The sequence below is a fragment of the Neoarius graeffei genome, chromosome 1 (assembly GCF_027579695.1).
Source record: "Neoarius graeffei isolate fNeoGra1 chromosome 1, fNeoGra1.pri, whole genome shotgun sequence".
NCBI classification, from domain to species: Eukaryota; Metazoa; Chordata; class Actinopteri; order Siluriformes; family Ariidae; genus Neoarius; species Neoarius graeffei.
The window spans coordinates 87,179,045-87,203,040 of record NC_083569.1 but is presented as its reverse complement, the minus strand read 5'-3'; the positions used below and the strand labels follow the sequence as shown (position 1 = coordinate 87,203,040).

At 45.5% G+C, this 23,996-nt stretch overlaps 1 protein-coding gene across 4 annotated transcripts in view; it reads left to right on the top strand.

Moving 5' to 3' along the window:
* LOC132866538 (butyrophilin subfamily 1 member A1-like) overlaps positions 1 to 23,996 on the top strand; it is a 164,491-nt gene that overhangs the window by 82,542 nt on the left and 57,953 nt on the right. For all 4 annotated transcript variants that reach the window (XM_060899484.1, XM_060899424.1, XM_060899387.1 and 1 more), the window contains one exon: positions 19,747 to 20,097. In XM_060899484.1, the coding sequence (XP_060755467.1) occupies positions 19,747 to 20,097 (351 nt within the window). The remainder of the gene's footprint in view (positions 1 to 19,746; positions 20,098 to 23,996) is intronic.

Sequence of the window (23,996 nt, the reverse complement as noted above, 5' to 3'; positions counted from 1 at the left end):
TATCATTTCTCGGTTCTCTCACTATTGAGCGACCTGATGAATGCACTGGCCTCTTCTGGTGATTTAAATTCCTTCTCTGCACCGTTATGAGCGACCCGGAGGCGCGCCGGCTACAGCAAACCAAAGCGAATCCCCGGTATTTCGCGGAGTCGGACCTCATTAAAGGAGGCTCGGGCACGGGCCGTCCTCGGAGTGTGGTCGGGGAAGACAGAAAAACTCATGTCTCCAATCTTGATCCGTTGCTGAGCCCTGGCTCGGCGCAGTATGTCCACACAGTCTGTATAGTAGTGCAAACGAGCGATTATGGGGCGCGGGCGCTCTCCGGGCTTCGGTTTCGGCTGGAGAGTACGATGAGCGCGGTCCACGAGAGGCTCCTTCTCAAGCTTAAAAGCCTCCTTGAGCAGAGAGGAAACAGCTGTAGCAGTAAAAGAGGTGGAAAAATCTTCGGGAATGCCCACTAGCCGTATGTTGTTGCGCTGCGATCTCACCTCCAAATCCTCGCATTTATTGTCCAATCTCGTCAGTTCAGTTGTCAGATGCTCCACTTTAGCCTGTAATAGGGTGACCAGACGTCCCGGTTTTACCGGGACAGTCCCGATTTGGGGTTGTGTGTCCCGAGTCCCGACAAAAGTCTGTCGGGACACGGATATGCCCCGGTTTTCGCCACTCGCAACGTCAAGGGTGCCGCTGGGGGGGAAAAGTTAGGACGATTCTAAGGGCCTGGCACTGACAGGGGGCCCTGTGAGGGATATTAATATTATTTTAATAGTATTGCCTTGTGTAAGTTTTTTTGAAATAAAATATTTCATTTCATCTGTTAAAATATGCAAATTATACATGGTTATGATTTGCTGTAACATTTTTCTTGAATTATTTATGATATTGTCATTTCACCCCTCCACCCTTTTTACTAATGGTACAGTCTGATTCTGGGAGCGGGACGCGTGAAATGTGTAGCTCCGTGTGTGCGCAGCGCCGCTATTAGCACAGCTTAGATCAGCTGGCAGTTTTTCTATGTGCTCAACAGAGGTGAACATTCTAGAAGATGCTAAGCAGGAGCAGGTGTGATGAATTATGAAGTCCGGATATCACACTGTGTGTGAAAAAAAAAATCACCTTTTTCCATAGGTATCTTTATTGTATAATTAAGTCTAGGTGTTTTGCCATTGTTCATGTGTGGATTTGTTAATATTGTTAAGTATTTAACTTTAATATTTTGCACATTAGCTGTGGTCATAGATATCATTGCTATTGTTCATGTGTGGATTTATTGATACTGTTGCTAAGTATTTAACTTGAATATTTGAACATTTGCTGTGTTTTCTAATAAATGTGTGATGCCTAAAAGAAACCAAAAACACTTGGTGGATTTCTTGCAGTGCACTATGGAATTGTATCAAAAAACTAGTGTAGTTATTCATCAAGGCGTACATTTGATCACATACAATAAGTCAATAAATGGAGGAAAGAAAGGAATACATTTTGTAATCCTGATTATTGATGATGTTTGCTGGAGGGCTCTGGAGTATCCATAATGTGCATACAGAATGTTATAAATCCATACTGATACAGTGATGCATGCAATTTCTCTCAACACAAACATTTGGATTGAATGAACTCCATAGGCTACTGAGTGGCCTAATAATAGTTGCTAATAAAAGAAATTTATATCTTCCATAATATATATCATGGAATTTTCATTTTAAGGCAACAGTCTATTCAGTCTAATTCTGACAGTTCTGCATTTAAAATGTTCATATACCAAATAATTGTATCACCTAAACTTGCTAGGTAGCTGATCACATGCATAGTAAAGTAGAAGTGCCAGCCAAAAACAGACTTCAAATTCAGTTGCTTGAGCTTGAAAATTTTACTGGGGGGGCCCTAAATTGTAATCTTTCATAGGGCCCTGCATTTACTATTTTGATGAATCGACAGGAATCGCAAAACTTTCCTGGTTACTGGCCCCTGGCCCTGTGGCATGGGTGTTTATTTAGCCACATTATTCCAGACAACAGAACGTGTTGCCATGCAACAATAAAATAAACATTAACTGGTGCGAATGTTCTTTGTCTAGCAGCTAGCAGCAGTAATGCTGCAGCAATTATGCCGAAAAGTAAATGTACCTTTTCCAAAGATTTACAGGGCACCTACCCCTTCCTCCGAGAGGTGCAGAACAATGCGCACGAAGCCATCTGCACACACTGTAAGTGTTCCTTCTCCGTAGCCCACGGTGGTAACGCCAGTATACAGGATCACGTTAAAACTGGAAAAGATTCACTCTTCTTGTAAATATACATAGGCTAATGCATTTTGTTTAGGGTGGGTGGATTGACAGTCGCCTTAGCTTTGTTCCTGTGCTTTGTTCCTGTACTGAGTTGGGTAGCCTATGTTGCAAATGCTGTGCGCTCCTGTGGGGGCTTTCCTCGGGCTGTCGCCCCTCTCCTCCTTTATTGCTGTTTTGTTTGAGTGTATATTCTCAAATCACTTGTCTCTTTTTTTTGTTTCTGTTTAACATACCATTCAGACAGTTTGGCCATATTGCTGTGTTGAACAGCTTGTTGCACCTTCCATTAAAGTGTTCACTTTTGTACACATCTTGCTTTATTCATTCAGTTGTGGGGAATGGTTAGTAAGGTTGATTCTGACCTAGGCTATGTTGAGGTCACATATCTACTTTTTAAGTTCATGCTATAGTGCATGCAATTTTAGAGATATAGCCTACATGTGCATATGCATTCTTCTTGGTGTTCTCACAAACAGGTGAAATAAATCAGTTTAAATTTGGCCTATGGACATAGCCTGGCCTATTCTCAGCCATTACAAAATCTGTTGTCTGACCATAATTTAACTGATCTGTATACCACTATGCTACTAGATAACAAAATGCCTGTTTGTTTTATTTCATGTGAAATGTTGATAAATGTGAGCTTCAACAAAATGATAAGAGCACCTCTCTGAGTGTCACTTTTACGTAAAAAAAAAAAAGTGTGTGAGCATGAGCATGGTCGCGCGCAAAAGTGTCCCGGTTTCAGACTAGGGGAATCTGGTCACCCTAGCCTGTAAGGTAGTAATGTCGCCGGCGCAGGAGGACAGCGATGTCTCCATTTCACCTACGGTAGTCTTCAGAGTGCACACATCAGACTGGATGTTTGTAATGCTACTAGATAATTCAGACTTCACTGCCTGTAGCTCAGTCTTGATATTTGACAAGTTTTCGGCCAAGGCAGCCTGAAGCTCAGCTTTAAAAAATAGCCGACATCTCAACACGGAGTAACGAGAGCAGCTTGGCCTTAAAATCGTGGAAAGCAGCGCCGCCTGTGGCTTCGGCCAAGCCAGAAGGGGAATCACTACGAGGTGGGGATGCAACGTGCGAAGCAGGCAGCGGTGGTTGTACAGATACTTTAGGCTTTGGAGGCATTTTGATCGGCAAAAAGACGGCGTTAAATTCAAATTATGATGGTGGAGAACACACACACCGAAAAAAGATACAAAAGGTGTACCTAAAATAGTTTTTTTTAAAGGTTGCTGCAGGAGCTCAGAGAAACGCGTCCTACTCCATTAGTCGCTACACCGGAAGTCCTTTTTTTTTTTCTTTCAATTGAATGAAGCAGCTAAAAACAGGAGATGCAAGAAAGTTCTTCGGCGCTCGAATCGTGTTTGAAAATGCATAATACTTGGATGAATATAAGACAAACCTTTGAATTAAAAACAGATTATTAAACAAACTTAAAAGGATAGTTCGGGATTTTTGACATGAATCTGTATGGCATCCCCATCAATAGTGTCGTGCAAACACACTGACTTACCCCTGACAGCATCCTGTGAGTCCAGTTCTTGTCAAGACGAAAGTAGTCCGGCAAGTTTGTTGGGGTCACGAAAGTAAAACGTTTTTCGTCTCAAAACAGTATGTGTTCAAAAGAGTGATATATTTGCATCACAAACCCGTTGCCAAATAAAAAGTCAGACCTTGAAATCGCTTGGCACTATTTTCTCTCCCTCGGTATCACTGCGCGCTGCCGCCAGGTGACAGCCACGGCTGTTTCAGTCATTGTTTACTAGTGATGGGAATTTCGGCTCTTTTTCGGGAGCCGGCTCTTTTGGCTCTTCTTACTATAAGGAGCCGGCTCTTTCGGCTCCCAAACGGCTCCTGAGATTTTATTTTTGATTTAAAGGAATACGCCACCCCCAGATGAAATTGAGTCAGTCCCTGCAGTCCCTAGAGTTGGATGAGTGAGCCAAAGCGTTTTGTAGCCTACCCAGCCATTGTCCTGATCTATAAATGCCCCGGTTAGCTTAGCGTAGTCGCTGTAATCCGGCGTGTCCAGCTAGCATTGTCGTTGCAAAAGTGAATTAAATAACTCAAGATTTTTTATAATTATTTCTCATGACTTGTACAGTCACATCGAGTACACATATCAATGCAAATTAACACGAAGGGATTTACTAGACCAATTTATATCTGGAACTATTTTCAGCCACAGCACAGGCAAAGCACCGCTGCAGGCGCAAAGACACCGCGCAGCGCCTGAAAACGGGTGCGCAGCGCCTGAAAACCCGTTTTCAGGCGCTGCGCGGTGTCTTTGCGCCTTCCTTTTCCTACCTATTCCTTTAATTGCTGCAATTAACTAGTTAATTCTGATTCTATTTCTCCTCTCAGTTATAATCTGTCCTGCTTTTGAAAAGATCCTCTCTGGGGGGACAGATGCTGCCACTATACACATCCTCCGTGCCATCACATGTGTAAGCTGTGGATCGAGTGCAGCCTTGGTCTCCCACCAGCTTAGTGGGTCTGCGTTTCGCTGTCACCTGGCGGCAGCGTGCAGTGATAAGAAGGGAGAGAAAATAGTGCCAAGCGATTTCGAGGTCTGACTTTTTATTTGGCAACGGTTTTGTGATGCAAATATATCACTCTTTTGAACACATACTGTTTTGAGACGAAAAACGTTTTACTTTCGTGACCCCAACAAACTTGCCGGACTACTTTCGTCTGGACCAAAACTGGACAAGAACTGGACTCACAGGATGCTGTCAGGGGTAAGTCAGTGTGTTTGCACGACACTATTGATAGGGATGCCATACAGATTCATGTAAAAAATCCCGAACTATCCCTTTAAGCTAGACTGGTTAAACCGATATCTTGCCAATTATCCTCACTTTCATGTGCAAACCTTCCGAACTTGCCGTGGAAAAGTTGTTGAATGGATTTGGTCAGTTCATGTCATTTCATTTTCTTGTTTTCTGTTCATTTGGAGTATTGTATACGAGAATGAACCAGTGTTCCAGCAGCTGTAGGCCTAATGGTGAACAGTTAGGTAATGAAACCCGATCAGCCTTATCAGTTTGTAATGTATCTGAATTTGACAGTTTTATGTTGCGAATTAATGTTTATGTATAACCAGTTGCATAAACATGTCAGGTTTTTTGTTGGGTTGGTTGCATGGTATTTTCATACCACTGTGAAGAATCTAAGATGGCGAGCCGACCATGAGGATCGACCACGTGGTCTTCTAAGGGAACAACTGCCAGGATCTCAGCGCGAGAGGCCACGTAGAGGGTTGCGCGCGCAGCTTGGCAGCGGAAGTATGGCGGAGTTAAACAGCCTGTCAAGCTATGCACGGGGATTATCAACAAAAGACCGTGAAAGTTACCTTAAGTTAACTTTGGCAAATGGTGTTAGACTCCCGGATCCGCGCAGGTACTGGGTGATGACAACTCCGAGGGTGAAGGAGCCTCAGCTTCAACGTTGCTAGCAACGTTGCTAAGGGAGTTGCTGCTGGGTCTGGCGAAGCCGGTTACTCCGCTCTCCTTTCCTCCTTTCACTCCCCAGAATAAGGGCGACTCGTCACCATAAATGTTGATGACCATTTCGGTGGTTACTTTTAGTTTCTTCAAACCCCCTCCTCCAGTGGGGGTGTTTTTACGCACAGCAGCAACATCTCTTCTCGCAGATGGATTAACGCTATTCACAGCCGACGTTATTTTTTCCCACACTTCATGTTTTTTCTTATTGCTACATTCTTCGCTGAATTTGCTTAATAAAACGTCTTTGTAGGAATTAAATTCCTCTAATATAGCCAGATTTTCCGAGTGGCTAAACGGCACTGAACGACCACTGTCTGCCATTTTTTTGTTTTGAAAAGAGTCTTAAAATACCCACAATCCTTTGCAGCATAGTACGACTTAAGATAGTCGGAGTCTTAACTGCTTTGTGCAACAGTATTTGTTAGACGTCTATGCTAAGCCCAACTATACCCGCTGTCTAAGTTAAAGTCATAGTCTAACTTAGTGAAACCGGCTGCTGATTTCACAAACTCTCTTTTATTCAGCTTTTCAGTGTTAAATATATGTTCCCACACACTCAGACACATGCACACACATCAGCCATCTGGTTGTGGAGAGAGAGCCCCCTCTGCTCTCGCTCTCTCTCCTTAAATAGGGCGCGGTCACTGGGAAGACACACAAACACATTAATTAACAACAGGTGTAGTGATTCTGCCACTTAACTAACCCCGACTCCGCCCTCCTGTCACAGACCGATGCTAGACCATGCCCCCGCTGCCACATACCCCCACCACCCGACTCAGGCCGGGCAGCCGTCCGGCCCACAGCCGACTCCCCCCCCCCCCCCCCCCCTTGACGGGAGAGGAAGTCCGCCACGACCATCTGCGCCCCCGGCCTGTGGATCACCTTGAAGTTAAAGGGTTGGCGTGCCAGATACCAACGGTTGATCCGCGCATTGGCATCCTTCATGCGGTGGAGCCACTGGAGGGGCGCGTGGTCCGAACAGAGGGTGAAAGGGCGTCCCAGCAGGTAGTACCGGAGGGCGAGGACCGCCCACTTGATCGCCAGGCACTCCTTCTCGATGGTACTGTAGTGCCCCTCACGCACCGACAGCTTGCGACTAATGTACAAGATGGGGCAATCCTCCCCCTCCACCTGCTGGGACAAAACGGCCCCCAGCCCTCTGTCCGACGCATCCGTCTGCAACATAAAGGGGAGAGAAAAGTCAGGGGAGTGTAAAAGTGGCCCCCCACACAGTGCAGCCTTAACCTTAGAAAAAGCCCGCTGGCATTGCTCCGTCCACTGGACCGGATCTGGTGCCCCCTTTTTGGTCAGATCAGTCAGCGGGCTGGTGACATCCGAATAATTGGGTATAAACCTACGATAATAGCCAGCCAGCCCCAGGAACTGTCTCACCCCCTTTTTGGTCTTGGGCCTCGGGCAGGCCGCAATCGCTGCAGTCTTGTTAATTTTGGGACGCACCTGCCCGTTGCCCAAGTGGAAGCCCAGATACCGTACTTCCACCCGCCCAATCGCACACTTCTTCGGGTTGGCCGTGAGACCCGCCCGCCTCAGCGACCTAAGGACGGCCCTCAGGTGTTGTAGGTGCCGCGGCCAGTCATTACTATAAATAATGATATCGTCTAAGTACGCGGCCGCATAGGTGGCGTGGGGGCAGAGGACCCTGTCCATCAGCCGCTGAAACGTAGCGGGCGCCCCAAACAGCCCAAAAGGAAGTGTGACGAATTGGTGTAAGCCGAATGGTGTGGAAAAGGCCATTTTTTCATGGGATAATGGAGTCAAGGGGATCTGCCAATAACCCTTTGTTAAATCCAGTGTCGATTAAAAATGAGCCGTGCCTAGCCGATCGAGCAACTCATCAATACGAGGCATTAGGTGCGCATCGAATTTAGACACCGCGTTGACTTTTCTATAGTCCACACAGAACCGGACCGACCCATTGGCCTTGGGTACCAAGACCACTGGGCTGCTCCAGTCACTGTGGGACTCCTCGAAGATGCCCATTTCGAGCATGGCCTCGAGTTCTTCCCGAACCACCTTTTTCTTGTGTTCGGGTAACCTGTAAGGGCGGCTACGCACTACCACCCCCGGGGGCGTCTCAATGTGGTGCTCTATGAGGTTAGTGCGGCCGGGCAGGGGTGAGAACACGTCCGAAAACTCGGTCTGCAACTGGGCAACCTCCGCGAGTTGGGTCGGGGAGAGGTGGTCTCCACAGGGGACCGGAGAGGGACGTGATGCTAATGTTCCTTTTTGAACCTCCGGCCCAAGCTCCGCCTTCTCTGGAACCACCGACACCAATGCCACGGGGACCTCCTCGTTCTAGAGTTTGAGTAGGTTGAGGTGGTAAATTTGTAGCGCCCCACCCCTGTCCATTCGCTTCACCTCATAGTCGATGTCCCCGACTCGCTGTGTGACCTCAAAGGGTCCTTGCCACTTGGCGACTAATTTAGAGCTCGATGTGGGCAACAGTACGAGTACTTTCTCTCCCGGTGCAAACTCTCTAAGGCGCGTACCCTTGTCGTACAGGCGGGTTTGCCGTTCTTGGGCCTGCCGCAAATTCTCCTGGGTTAGGTGTGTGAGTGTGTGGAGTTTTGCGCGCAGGTCAATAACGTATTGAATTTCATTTTTGCTTGGTGAAGGTCCCTCCTCCCAATTTTCTCGCAGCACGTCTAAAATGCCGCGCAGCTTACGCCCATATAATAATTCAAACGGGGAGAACCCCGTGGAGGCTTGGGGGACCTCTCGCACTGCAAAGAGCAAGGGTTCGAGCCATTTATCCCAGTTACGCGCGTCCTCACTTACAAATTTTTTAATTATGTTTTTAAGGGTGCTATTAAACCGTTCCATTAAACCGTCCGTTTGTGGGCGATACACGCTGGTGCGGATCGGCTTAATACCTAATAACCCATACGGTTCGTTCAGTGTTCGTGACATAAACGAGGTGCCTTGATCAGTCAGAATCTCTTTCGGGATTCCAACTCGGGAGATGACGCGGAAGAGCGCCTCCGCAATACTGCGTGCTGAGATATTGCGAAGAGGCACAGCTTCCGGGTATCACGTTGCATAGTCCACCAGAACTAATATAAAGCGGTACCCTCGTGCTGACCGATCTAATGGCCCGACGAGATCCATCCCAATTCTTTCGAACGGGGTCTCGATTAACGGTAGAGGGCGCAAAGGCACTTTTGGAATGGCCGCTGGATTTACTAACTGGCATTCGCGGCACGCCGTACACCACCTACGGACATCGCCGCGAATCCCCGGCCAATAGAACCGGGCCATTATTCGGGCTAGTGTTTTATCCTGCCCTAAGTGTCCAGCCATGGGATTAAAGTGAGCCGCCTGGAATACCAATTCCCGGCGGCTCTTCGGAATTAAAAGCTGCGTGACTCGCTCTTTAGTTTGAGTGTCCTGCGTCACTCGGTATAATCTATCCTTCATAATTGCGAAGTAGGGGAAGGACGGGGTGGCGTTCAGCTGGAGCATTTGACCAATTACTCTCACTTGGTCAAACGCATGCCGCAGAGTCTTGTCTCGCGACTGCTCTAATGGGAAATCCGCGAGGGATTCCCCAATAGAGAGAGGAGGAGCCGGCGGCTCCTCACTCTGACGCGGAGATGACGTAGACGGCTCTGTGACAGCTGTTCCCGCCAAAGCGACACCGAGACCTCGCCCTGTCAAATGGCAGGACCCACTCTTTACTAGGCGTGTCATTAAACCCCGAAATCCCGGTCAATCAGTCCCCAAAATTAAAGAGTGGGTAAGGCGAGGATTAACCGCCACCTTCACTATAAATTTCTCCCCTCTGAAAATAATGTGGACCGACACCAAAGGGTAATGGTGAACATCCCCGTGCGCACACACAACACCTTCACCCCTTGTGCTCCCCCCAATGCCTCGTCTTGAACCAGGCTTTGGCAAATTGAGGTCTGATTACAACCAGAATCCACCAACGCCTGATATGTAGTCCCTTGGATACTCACCGGTATGCGATACGCTCCGGCCCGATCGAGAGTGGCCTCTGGCGCGTCGGGGATCCGAACCACCGCGCCCACCTCCATCGCTGTGCACTGCTGTTGAAGGTGGCCCGGCTCCCCGCAGCGCCAGCAAACCGGCCCGGGCTTTCCCTCTGCACCGGTGATCTGGGGCTCACTCACCTGAGGTGGGGGAGAGACAGACACAGAAGGGAGAAACGGGAGGTCACCGCGGGTGCGGCGGGCCGGCTGGGGTGGCGCCGGCCCCCGCCTCCGCGGTGGGGGAACGGGGAGAGGACGGGACACAGGAGGAGGGGGAGAGAGAGAGAGAGAAGAGAAGAGAAGATGCCATCTGCTGTCCTGCCGCCGGGACAGGCGCCAGATGATCCTCCGCCAGCTCGATTGCCTGATCCAGCGACGCCAGGTGGTGGCACTGGACCCACTCTGCGGTTCCCGCTGGTAAACGCGCGACGAACTGTTCCAGTACCACCTGGTCGATGAGTCCCTCGGCGTCGCAACTGTCGGCCCTCAACCACTGCCAGCAGGCGTCCTGGAGTTGCTGGCCAAACGCAAACGGCCGGCCGACTTCCTCCAAGCGCAGAGCGCGGAAACGCTGATGTTGTTGCTCCGGGGTGCGTCCCACCCGCTGGAGGACGGCCTGGTGAAGGTTCGCGTAGGCCAGTCGGCGGGGAGCTGTATCGCGGCCAGCTGCGCCTCTCCCGTTAGCAGGGGGAGGAGGCGCGCCGCGCGCTGTTCCACCGGCCACCCCGAGGTCTCTGCTACTTGCTCAATAAGCGTGAAGAATGCCTCGGGGTCGTCCTGCGGGCCCATCTTCGTGAGGGTGAGGGGGGAAGGGCCCGCGGCGGTGGAGATGGTGGACCCCGCCGACGCGAGGAGGTGCCGGAACGCCCGACGATCTTCCTGTTGCGCCAGCACCAGGGCGTCGAACCGTTGTTCTTGCTCCTTTCGGAGGGCGAGCAGCACCTGGTGCTGGCTCTGTTGGGCCGTGGCGAGGGTGTGGATCAGGTCGGCGAAGGTGGAGGACTCCATGGGGCTGTTGTCTTCTGTGCTCGGGTCCCGGGTTTCGGCACCACTGTAGCAGTCCATGTAGGTGGGTGGAGCACAGAAGGACGGCAGGACAGAACTGATTTCACAAACTCTTTTATTCAGCTTTTCAGCGTTAAATACATGTTCCCACACACTCAGGCTACGTTTACACTAGACCGTATCTGTCTCGTTTTCTTCGCGGATGCACTGTCCGTTTACATTAACCCCCCTGAAAAAGCGGGGAAACGGGAATCCGCCAGCGTCCACGTATTCAATCTAGATCGTATCAGCTCCGGTGCTGTGTAAACATTGAGAATACGCGAATACGCTGTGCTGAGCTCTAGCTGGCGTCTCATTGGACAACGTCACTGTGACATCCACCTTCCTGATTCGCTGGCGTTGGTCATATGACGCGACTGCTGAAAAACGGCGCAGACTTCCGCCTTGTATCACCTTTCATTAAAGAGTATAAAAGTATGAAAATACTGCAAATACTGATGCAAATACTGCCCATTGTGTAGTTATGATTGTCTTTAGGCTTGCCATCCTTCCACTTGCAAGTAATAAGTGATATGCGCTGGGATCTCACACACAGCGGCTCAGTCCCGAATCGTGGCTTGTTCACTTCACTCGCGCGCTCTGTGAGCTGCGCAGGGCCGGAGTGCGCACCCTCCAGAGGGCACTCGCTGTTCAGGGCGGAGTGATTTGGAGCGCAGGATGCCTGCGGAGCCGAGCGTATCCGCGTATTGGTGTTGCTGTGTGCACGGCTAACGGTTTTAGTGTAAACGCGAATCGTTTTAAGAACGTTAATCTGATGATCCGCTGATTCGACGTAATGTAAACGTAGCCTAAGACACACGCACACACATCAGCCGTCTGGTTGTGGAGAGAGAGCCCCCTCTGCTCTCGCTCTCTCTCCTTAAATAGGGTGCGGTCACTGGGAAGACACACAAACACATTAATTAACAACAGGTGTAGTGATTCTGCCACTTAACTTCCCCGACCCCGCCCTCCTGTCACAGACCGATGCTAGACCACGCCCCCGCTGCCACAGAAAGGTTAACTTCTGCTATGAATGTGTACAGTATATTTGCATGGGGATTGTTTATATATTTCAGACATTTTTGTAACAAGGACAGTTCATTCTTAAGAGCAGGCCATGAAGGGGGAGATTTAGCATATCGACATTTGTGTATGTAATATTTTGTAAAAATAATGAGATTATTCACCAAAAACTCAGTTTTCTTATCTTTAAGGATTACTCCCATTTGAATATTTTGAAAGGACCAGGAGTCAATATTTCTGGAGCTGGATGATATTAAATCATGGAGAGATTTCCACAGACTTTGGACAATTTCACATTTGTAAAACAGGTGCTCTGTCATTTCCATATCTGTTTTACAAATATAACAGTTTGCTACATCAAATTTAAATCTTTTTATAAATTCATTTGAGGGATAAATGTTATTTATAGTTTTAAAATGAACTTTACATTTTGGGGAAATTGGGAATTTTAAGTATCTTGTTCGAATAGATAATATATCAGAATTGTTATAATCTTTCAGAATGAGTGAGCTTTTTGTTATACTTGGATATAAAGTGTACTGCCTTAAATTTATTGTTACATTTTTCGTTGACTAAATCCAGATCATCTATCTTTACTTTGTGTAAATTTGGAGTTGGTATGTTCCAAATATTATTCTTAATGAAATGGATAAAAGCTCTTGGGATATTCTGTGTGACTTTCCTATAGGTCTCACTGGAGCAACTCATACTATATTTAGCATTAAAATAATTTAGCTCAAGTATGTTTCCATTTCCATCCAAAATATGCATAACAGACCAAATTTGTTTTGCCATCCAGTCTTCCATAAACATAGACCTCCTCTGACTCAATATCACCCTATTATTCCACAATGGCACATTATGGGGGCTGAAATTATGTTTGAACATCATTTTCCAATATAACAGAGCCTGTTGGTGAAATTGAGAAAGTTTTATGGGCAGTTTGGATATTTCAAAATCACATACTAATAGAAACTCAATACCTCCAACTTTGTTGAAAACAAGAGAAGGCAACGAGAACCATATCTCATCATCATTTCTTAAGAAGGAACGGATCCATTTGATCTTTAACATTCCATTCATAATTTCAAAGTCAATTGCTTTTATGCCACCATCCTCATAGTCCTTTATCAAATCTCCATTTCTAATGTAGTGATGTTTATTTTTCCATAGGAAATTAAAATGTGTTCTATTCATTTCTTTTACAATCCTTGGTGGGATAGCTAGGGAGTATGCTGGATAGATTAATTTAGATAATGATTCAACCTTGGCTAATATTGTTCTACCAAACAGTGTTAAATCCCTTTGCAGCCAATTATTTAAAGTTTTTTTGCATTTATCAAAAGTATTTTGAATATTCTTTTTTCACTAACGTCTGCACATTTAGTTATCCAGATTCCTAGATATTTGATCTAATTTTTGATAGGTATATCATACAATAAAGAATCAGAACAACTATGGATACTCATGAGTTCACATTTTTCCAGATTCAGGCGCAAACCGGAAGCTTGAGAGAAAAACCTTATTGTTTCTAAGGCCAAGGGAATTTGTTCTTTATTTTTTAGAAAAATTGTTGTATCATCAGCAAGCTGACTTATAATTAATTTGTGGTTGTTTATGTCTAATCTTTTAATATCTGAGTTTATAACAGTTATGGCTAGTAATTCTGTAGCTACAATAAATAAAAGAGGTGAAATACTGCAGCCCTGCCTGATGCCTCTGTCTACCCTGAATCTGGAGCATGTACCTTCTGAGAGGGAAACGCAACTATTAATATCAGTGTATAACATAGCAATCATATCAAGAAATGCATTACCAAATCCAAAACGTTTAAAGGTGTTAATAATGAAGGCATGTTCAATTGAGTCAAATGCTTTGTGGAAGTCCAGGAACAACATAAAACCATCGTCCTTAATTAGGTGATTATAATCAATGAGATCCAGAACCAAACGAATATTGTTATGGATCATCCTTCCTTTAAGAAAATCCTGATTGTATTGGGCTAATTATTTTAGAGATACCTGTTTTTAATCTTGTTGCCAAGACTTTTGTAAAAATTTTGTAGTCCGTATTTAAAAGTGTTATAGGTCTTAGGTTGCTTAAAATTTTCTTATCTTTTCCAGGTTTTGGAATCAATTTTATTACCCCCTGTTTCATTGTTTCCATGAGTTCTTTTTGACTTATACACTCAATTAAAGCTTGGAACAATAGGAGTTTAATATCTTCCCAAAAATGTTTATAGAAATTTGTTGTTATTCCATCTGGCCCTGGTGAGCGGTCAGATGCTATATTTTTAACAGCATAATCAAATTCATCCACAGTTAAGTCTTTGTCACATATTTCTTTAAAGTCATCATCAATTACCGGAATCAAATTATTAATTTTGTCAAAGAAGAATGTAACCTTCTGTTCTGAATATGAGGATTTATAAAGGTTACTATAGAAATTAAAGACTTCCTTTGAAATACACTTAGGATCTGTGCATTCCTCTCCATTGATTATTAGACTACAAACTGAGTTATATTCTTGTCTGCGTTTTTCTAAATTACAAAAGTAGGCTGTATTTTTTTTCTCCCCCTTCTATCCATCTGGCTCTGGACCTCACATAGGCACCCTTGGCTTTATTCACATATATCACATCCAATTGGGACTGCAGGTTATTAATTCTTACTTTCTCTTCCTCAGTCCAATCCAACTTGCTATAAAGCTTCATAAGTTCTTTAACCACAATTGTTTCTTCTTCTTTCCTTTGTTTATTTAGTTTTTTACCAAGTGCAATTGATAATTTTCTAATGCAAAATTTTAGATATTCCCATTTGGATATCGGTGTGCTAATAGAGTCGTTGTTTTTGATGTCCGCAATTAGTGTTTTAATTGAGTCACAGTACTCCACGTTTCTCAGCAGCTGGGTATTAAATTTCCAATAATCTTTAAATTTGTTGTTTTGAACTCTGTTTTTTAGTCTTAAATTAATAGTACAGTGGTCACTCAAAGGACAATTAGAGATTGTTGTCTCTGTAACATATTGTGAAATTGAATTTGAGACCAACCAGTAATCAATACGAGGTCTAATTTGACCATTGGGTTTGTGCCAGGTAAATTGTTTGACATCTTTGTTTAAGGTTCTCCAGATATCTATTAATTTGTTATCGTTAGTGAAACTTTCCATGATAGGGTTTCTATGTTCCCTTGAGAGTTTTGAAGGCCATCTATCCATCCACTCATCAGGGGTTACATTGAAATCACCCCCAACTATCAAATGATCAGTGGGAAATTTTGTATTAAGTTCCCTTATAACTGTTGATATTTGATGCAACAAATTCCTATTTTTTTTTTATCATTGTTAGACCCATAAATGTTAATCAAGATAATAAGAATGTTATCAATATTCAAAACACATGCAATCCAATGTCCATCTTTATCCACCTTGTTACACAAAATCTTACCAGGACATCTGTTAAAACAAATGGCAACTCCAGCCGAGCGGTTTGTACCATGACTTAAGAAGATTTTATCTCCCCATTGTTGTGACCAAAACTTAACATCAGACTCATCAGAATGAGTTTCCTGGAGAAAGATGCAATTTGCTTGTTGCCCCTTGCAGAACAAAAAAAAAAAAAACAGCTTTGCGTTTTACAGAGTCTTTGAGTCCCCTTGTATTAAAAGAAAAAAAAAGAAATGTCAGTTTTCAACTGGGGCGTCACGGTGGTGTAGTGGTTAGCGCTGTCGCCTCACAGCAAGAAGGTCCGGGTTCAAGCCCCGTGGCCGGCGAGGGCCTTTCTGTGTGGAGTTTGCATGTTCTCCCCGTGTCCGCGTGGGTTTCCTCCGGGTGCTCCGGTTTCCCCCACAGTCCAAAGACATGCAGGTTAGGTTAACTGGTGACTCTAAATTGACCGTAGGTATGAATGTGAGTGTGAATGGTTGTCTGTGTCTATGTGTCAGCCCTGTGATGACCTGGCGACTTGTCCAGGGTGTACCCCGCCTTTCGCCTGTAGTCAGCTGGGATAGGCTCCAGCTTGCCTGCGACCCTGTAGAAGGATGAAGCGGCTAGAGATAATGAGATGAGATGAGTTTTCAACTGGAACACAGAACACATGAACAAGGTTTATGAAAAGGTTTAGGGAGGTGGAGTGAAAAGCTTTGAGGTAAAAGTCCCATTACCAGAATGTTCCACTGTGTATCTATTTCACATTTAGATGTCAACCCATACCTGGAGTCTCAATCATAATGCGCTTGCCTTCTATGAAACCAAATGGGCCCCTGAAACCTGCAGCCTTGCCTTCCTTCCTGGCCTGGTCGATTTTTGGCCACATTGCCTGTCTGGATCTCCAGTCCTCTTGGGTCAGGTCTTCAGCAAAGCGGATCCCTTCTTCTTTACACAGATGGGAAGCCCTTGTTCTCCTCCAGATGTCATCTCTCACTGTACATCTCACAAACAGAATGATGATTTGTCGATGCCTGCTCTCCATCGCTCGTCCCACTCTGTGGACAACGTCGACCTCTTCGTCCATCTTCATCTTCAGGTCTGGTGCAATTCTGCCCAGAAGCTCCACCACCTCTGCTCTGATGTTTTCATTCACCTTCTCCTTTTTTCCTTGAATGCGAAGGCACCATCGCCTTTTGTATCTTTCTTGATTCAACAGCCGATCCTTAATGTCATAATTTTCCTTTGTGAGTGATTCAGTCTGTTTCTCCAGGTGTTTTATTTTTGTTTTACACTCTTTCAGCTCCTCTGAGTTGAGCTGCACTGATTTGGCAATAGCAGCCAGCATGGTGCTGTGTTGTTGCATCTGCTCTCTAACTTCGCCCATGCGGTCGTCAACACGTTTTCCAAGAGTGTCGATAGCTTTCAGTATGGTGTCAGTAGACGTATCGGAGTCATTCTCCTGAGTCGTACCTTTTGCTTTCTTCTCCATGTGTGATTTTTCTGGAGTATCTGCAGGGGTTGTCGACACTCTGTCCCGTTTGTTGCTGCTAGCATTAGCTGTCTCCATCGGCGTTGAATAGTCATGCTCACTATTCATACGGGTTGTAAATGGGAGGCTTTTAGCCACTGAAGGTTTCGTACTGTTGTTTTTTTTCCATGTTTGGATTGAGTTTTTCTTTTTTACTGTTCAGGAAAGTGGATTATATAACTACAAAAACTAATACATCGGGACTTTATTTAGGAGCTCAGATGGAAACACCTGCTCAGTTCGCCATCTTTTTCTCCCCGCTCAAATCCCACGAAACCTAATCCCGCGATAACTACTTCCGTAATTTGTCCAGACCAACCACAAACTTGTACGTCATCCTTCAAACGGTCCAGCCAATCACATAGTGTGACGTCACCAGCAGGCACCGGAGCCTGAGCCGATCTATTGACCCTTCCCACTCACGTGACCTTCGTAAACGCGACCGCCATTTTGGACATGAAGAAATAACGGTTTATGGCACAGACCCTTTCGGTTCTCGCTCATCTAGCTGCTACAATGACTGCTTAGACTGCAACAATAATACCTAACACACATTTAAGTATCCGTCGTAAAGACGTGAAACTCGGTGAGTGACAAGTGTGTTCATTGATAAGCTAACACAATCTAAAAGTAGGCATACCATCACACTGCCCTGGCGCTGTGTACAGTTTACCTTCTATGGTTTGTGCACTCACTATTTGCCATTACTTTTTCCAACCCAGTGTTCGAACTATGCCGATATTTTCGGGGGGTCCCTTTTCTTCCCTGGGGGGGGTGCTTGCACTTGTCTCAGAGCGCGGATCTCCAAACACATGAGAAGCCTATCTTACGCATATATCACGCGGACTCCACACCTCCACACACGCATCGCATCTGAAGTCATAACTCATCAGGGGAAATCGTGTCCGCATTGGCATGTTCAAAAAACAACCTCGCGTCAACAATGATACCACACGCAAGAAAAAAAAAACAGTCAGGCTACTCAACACATCTGATCCACAGCAGCACCAAAGCATCACTGGAAATCATGTCAACAACCAATCTTCCATTTCAACACGCTTCAACAAACAAATGGCACCACAAACATGAACGAATCGGTCAGGCTACCGATTCCAAACCCACAGCAGACGAATAATTAAATGCATCTTACCTTAAAGCAGAATCGACCACAAAGGAAGTCTGTTGGCACTGTTGGCACACTTCCTTTCTACTACAGTAGTTTGTGTCCCCAACCTGGCAGCAGCAGTTGTTGTCATATCGGTTTATTTTATCTTTGATGTAAACACAACACTTCGGATATGCAAATGCTTCCTGTTACACACGATTGCTATGTCAATAAACATCATTTTGCCAATATTTTAGAGACCATCCATCTTCTCCATCGGTCAGCATCTGTCGGGATCCGATAAAATGATAAATCTTGCCTTGTGTGTTGATGGTTACTACATCCAGGTGCACAACAATATAATGGCATGATGGAAGTCTTGCTGAAAGTAAAAACTTTCTTTGATGGCTATATTCCTTTCGATGCTTCGCCGTCGTTCCTCGTTGTTGGCTGTGGTAGACTACTGGTAGTTCATGTCCAAAATGGCAGCCGCATTTGTCGTGACGTCACGTGGGATGGGTCAATAGATCTGATTCCTACACTGAATCTACGTTGTTGCGAGCAGGTCTCAAGAAGACTTTAGCCCCCAAAATGTCCGCAAAAAGAAGAAAGGTAGATGCCGAATGTAGGGCTTTCAACAAAACATGGACTGCTAAGTATTTATTTACTGAAGTCAGAGATAAAGCCGTGTGTTTGGTTTGCGGAGAGCAGATCCGAAAAACTGAAAAACACCAAATGAGGTGATTAGACTACAAATGTGGGCATCATTATTATAATCTGATGTATCTTGCTTGATATTTGGAGTAGAAAGACAATATTGTGATGTCTTTATTGTGTTTTGGGGTGAATGTGACTGAAAAAAAATGGTACAAACGTTCACATTTTGTTAACCATTGTTTTGGGAAATTTGATTGAATAAATGACATTTTTTGTAAGGCAACCTCATTTTTTCCATACTCTTACCAGTCTTAGCAGCTTGTAAAAACAATGTTATTTACTGCTTTATATAAAGAAATACAATTAATATTATGCAGAATTTAGTTCAGCCTTTTGGTCCGGCCCTCCACTAAATTTTCTGTTTCTCATGTGGCCCCATGGAAAAAATAATTGCCCACCCCTGGTCTATAGCCTGGACATTCATTTTGTCATTTTTTTCACTGCGGTCTGCACTGCATGCTATCTGGACATTTCAAGGCTGATAAGTAGGAACTGTTTATGGTGATTTGTGAATTGCAGTGGACAAATTTAATAACAATTGTATTTCATTTTCTCAGGTGAATTGTGAATGTGGAAAGATAAAGTTTCCTTTTCTTTTTTTTTAATGATTAACTGGAATATATTCTAGTAAAAAGTGAATCATTAAGACAAAAGTAAGGGGGGATTAAACTAAAATAAGCCTAAAATTAGAAAAATAGAACTTAAATCCTAAAAGAGGATAAAATAACCTTTAGTTTGATTACTAACAACTGAAACCTGAGTACTTGAACAAAACCTATAGGGAAAAGGGGGAATATAAAACAAGAATATCAAATATTTGATAAGTTTTATTTTATTTTTGATGTTATCTGCAATTGATGTTTGCATTTCATGGCATCATCACATATCTTGGTGTACCGATTTCATACAATTTTCTCGATAAAAGTATGCTGGCAGTTAAAACTTATCTCACGGTCTGTGGTCTCTTTATTACATACTTAATTACTGCTCTTATCGAACCTACACACTGGTCCTGAGCACATTGCATATCGCAAGTGCTACAGACTGATATACTGTGTTTTTTTTTTTTTTAACACAGAGCGATTCCAGGTGGTTGGTCCAGAAGCTGCTCTTGTTGCTGTAGCTGGTGAAGATCTGGTTCTGCCCTGTTTTCTCAAACCCAGCACCAGCGCTGTGGACATGACAGTGGAATGGATGAGACTAGAGGAAAGAGCTTCATTAGTGCATCTCTATAAGGATCATAAAGACAGAAATGAAGATCAGGCTCAGCCCTACAGAGGAAGAACATCACTATTTAAAGAGGAGCTACAGAAAGGCAACGCTTCACTCAAACTCTCAGCTCTCCGAGTCTCTGATGAAGGAAGATATAAGTGTCTCATTCAGGACAAATCCTGGTATGATGACATCACTGTTCACATCGTTGTCGAGGGTAAGATCCATTTCTGCACTGAAGCTTTATGCAGTGAAATGTGTTTTTGCTGTTCGAACTCACCTGATTTAACTCAGGAAGGGCTGTTAATTAGCTGAAGGGGAAACACTAAAACATGCAGGACGGGTCCAAGCCTGAACGTACAAAGAATTTGTTGTCAGTTTATAGTGATCCTACAGTGCACATTTACCACAGTGGCCCTGAAGGGCAAATCACAACAACAAATCAAAAAACACAATGAGAAATCGGTAATCACAACGGCAAATAACAAAACACAACAGCAAAATCAAAAATACAACAACATTAACTTCTCCCAGAAATTGTAGGGACGTGTTATTGATAAGGATCGTCGCTGATTGTCAGAACACACTGTCTGTCTTTGTAACTGGAGGGAAATGCGTCACACACGTCATTTGGTCCCAGGCCTCGCAAACAGTAAAGCAACCAGGCCACAGGAAGAAGGAATATTGACAGAGAATACACTGAGGTACATCTCAATATCAAAGAGTAGCCTATGACGACTTTCTCAATATCCCTGTTTCCTCAGCTGGGGGAGAAAGTACATCCTCTGCTCTGCTTTCTTAGTGATGACAGTATTGTTCCTTTCCCTCTTCAAGTCCTTGCAGATGGTCGTGCTGGACACGGTGCTCTCTATTTATTCTCTCCTGATGTGTCGAAATCATCACTCCAGCTCTGTGTTGCATCTTCTCTGTTTTTAAGATGAAGAAATCAGTTCCATCACAAAAATTTGACAATTTTCATTTAATTATCTCATGATCATTTTGGCCGTTTGAAACCTTTCCTAAAAATACATGCTTTGTGTCTGACTACAGCTGTTTTATCAACTTCTGACTCATTAGAACTTTTCTTGAACTCTCATGAATTTGAGCACAATCAGGAATTAAGAACCTTAATCACTTCTTTTAAAGAAATGAACCAAAATGTAATCTCTCTCAGAATTCTTTTGACTGATTTCATACTCAGAGGTTTTATTAGGCCCAGATTGTGACCCAGATTGTGGAAGGTGCATCTATAGAACAGGAAAAGCAGTGAATTGCGTGAAGCTCTGAGCACTCAAAGACTGATCATTTAAGTCCATGAAAATGTCCAGATGCTTGAGCCTCCTGAAAAATCTTAAATGTTCAATTTACATGTCAGGAAGCTCCTTCACTGTCTAAACAGGCAGCACCTCATCAGGATGTGCAAGTTTGTTTAAATGAGTGAGTGTGGTACTGTCTAAACAGAGAGTAATTCTCTATCAGCAGGTTAAAAGTCAACAACAACCAGTTTAATTGATATAGCACCTTTCACCCATCTAAGGATGCTTTACAGAGTAATGACACGACAGAAAGAGAAACAAATCAACCAAAAGAAAACACAGATAGGAGACACAGGAAAGGAAAACACAAAATGACAATTTACATGAGCATAAAGATAACAGATTTGTTTGAAGCATTGAAAAAGATAGAACAGTTAGTGCTCAGGAGAGGAGGAACAGCAGAGAGAGAAGAGAGAAGATTTGGGAAGGGATGTACAATCCCAAAGACACTGAGGGAGAGAATTCGAGGGCGGCCTCTGGCGCGTCAGGGATCCGAACCACCGCACCCACTTCCATTGCTGTGCACTGCTGTTGAAGGTGGCCCGGCTCCCCGCAGCGCCAGCAAACCGGCCCGGGCTTTCCCTCTGCACCGGTGATCTGGGGCTCACTCATCTGAGGTGGGGGAGAAACAGACACAGAAGGGAGAAATGGGAGGGCACCGCAGGTGCGGCGGGCCGGCTGGGGTGGTGCCGGCCCCCGCCTCCGCGGTGGGGGAATGGGGCAAGGACGGGACACAGGAGGAGGGGGAGAGAGAGAGAGAGAGGAGGAGAGAAGAGATGATGCCATCTGCTGTCCTGCCGCCGGGACAGCCGACAGATGATCCTCCGCCAGCTCGACTGCCTGATCCAGCGACGCCGGGCGGTGGCACTGGACCCACTCCGCGGTTCCCGCTGGTAAGCGGGCGATGAACTGTTCCAGTACCACCTGGTCGACGATTCCCTCGGCGTCGCGATCGTTGGCCCTCAACCACCGCCAGCAGGCATCCCGGAGCTGCTGGCCGAACGCGAACGGCCGGCTGACTTCCTCCAACCGCAGCGCGCGGAAGCGCTGGTGCCGTTGTTCTGATGTGCGCCCCACGCGCTGGAGGACGGCCCAGAGGAGGTCCGCGTAGGCCAGCCGGCGGTCGGCGGGGAGCTGTAGCGCGGCCAGCTGTGCCTCTCCCCTTAGCAGGGGGAGAAGGCGTGCCGCGCGCTGCTCCATCGGCCACCCCAAGGCTTCGGCGACCTGTTCAAATAACGTGAGGAACGCCTCGGGGTCGTCCTGCGGGCCCATCTTGGTGACAGTGAGGGGAGACGGGCCCGCGGTAGGATCGCTGGTGGACCCCGCCGACGCGAGGAGGTGCCGGAACGCCTGTCAATCTTTTGTTGGGCCAACACCAGGGCCTCAAACCGCTCTTCTTGCTCCTTTCGGAGGGTCAGTAGCGCCTGGTGCTGGCTTTGCTGGGCCGTGGCGAGGGCGTGGACCAGTTCAGCAAACGGGGAGGACTCCATGGGGCTGTGAGGCTGCTGTGCTCCAGATCCCGGGTTTCGGCACCACTATAGCGGTTCAGTATTGGTGGGTGGAGCACAGAGGACGACAGGACAGAGATCAGGTGTAAACAGAGGCTTTATTGCCACACTTTTCAGTCTAACAATATATATATATTCCAAACACACTGAGACACACACACTAGTGTCTCGTCCAGGGGATGAGCTCCTTCTGCTCTCCCTCCTGATATAGGGCGCGGTCACTGGGAAGACACACAAACAGGTTAATTGCTCTCAGGTGTAGTGATTCTGCCACTTACCTTCCCTGACTCCACCCTCCTGTCACAGACCGGCACTTGACCACGCCCCCGCTGCCACAATTATGATGTGTGGTATAAAGGATTCTGTGCCAAAATACTATTTTGTAAGATGTTTACTTGTGTTAATTTTTTCGAACAAAATAAAAAAAAAATTAAGAAAAAAAAATTTTTTTTCCTACCTACCGACCTAATTTTAGTATTTCATGTTACCGGAAACACACTATTATTTTTTTTTTTTTGCCTTATCAATCATTTAAACGTGGATATATACTGTTCTCAGCATCAACATGTCTGGTTGTTGCGTATACGGTTGTACGAATCGCTATTCCACCGGCGGACTAAAGTTTTATAGGATTCCTAAAGGATCGCACCCATTTCAGAGCAACAGACGGCGGCTGCAGGTGGTTAAACGTGTGGACTGGAATGAGAACATTATCAAAAAAATGCAAAACAGCAGATGTAGACACCAAAACAATGTAGCACCGACTTAACGAGGTGGAGCGGCAAAGCTAGATCTAACGTTACATTACCGGTTGACAGGTTTGGCTTATGCAACAGAGGAAAACAAACAAAACAAAAAACGACTGAGAAGAGCCACTCTAATCTTACCTGTCCATCTTTCCACCTGGGTTCTGGCTTTGTTTTGTGTATGTAAACACAGATGGCACAAAATCAGGGCCCTGTACTACGAAGCGGGTTTTCTGGCTTACCAGGGTAACTTCGAGAGTAACTTGATCACGTGCAGCGTAACTTCCCGATTAACCCATACTACGAAAGTTGGCTATGTTCAAACCGAGGTATGCTGCCATGGCAACTTACGCTGCATCTCAAACCTGCTCGTCTCAGGTTATGTTCTTGGTTAACCCGAGGTTTCCGATTAACCACACCCTTTTTAAACACCACCTCTCCACCGACATTTCCTCTAGAGACAATGCCAGCGTACCTGGATGACCCGTGCGATATCGGAGCGCAGATTAGAGATGGGATTTATGGCTCTTTGATGGGATCCGCATC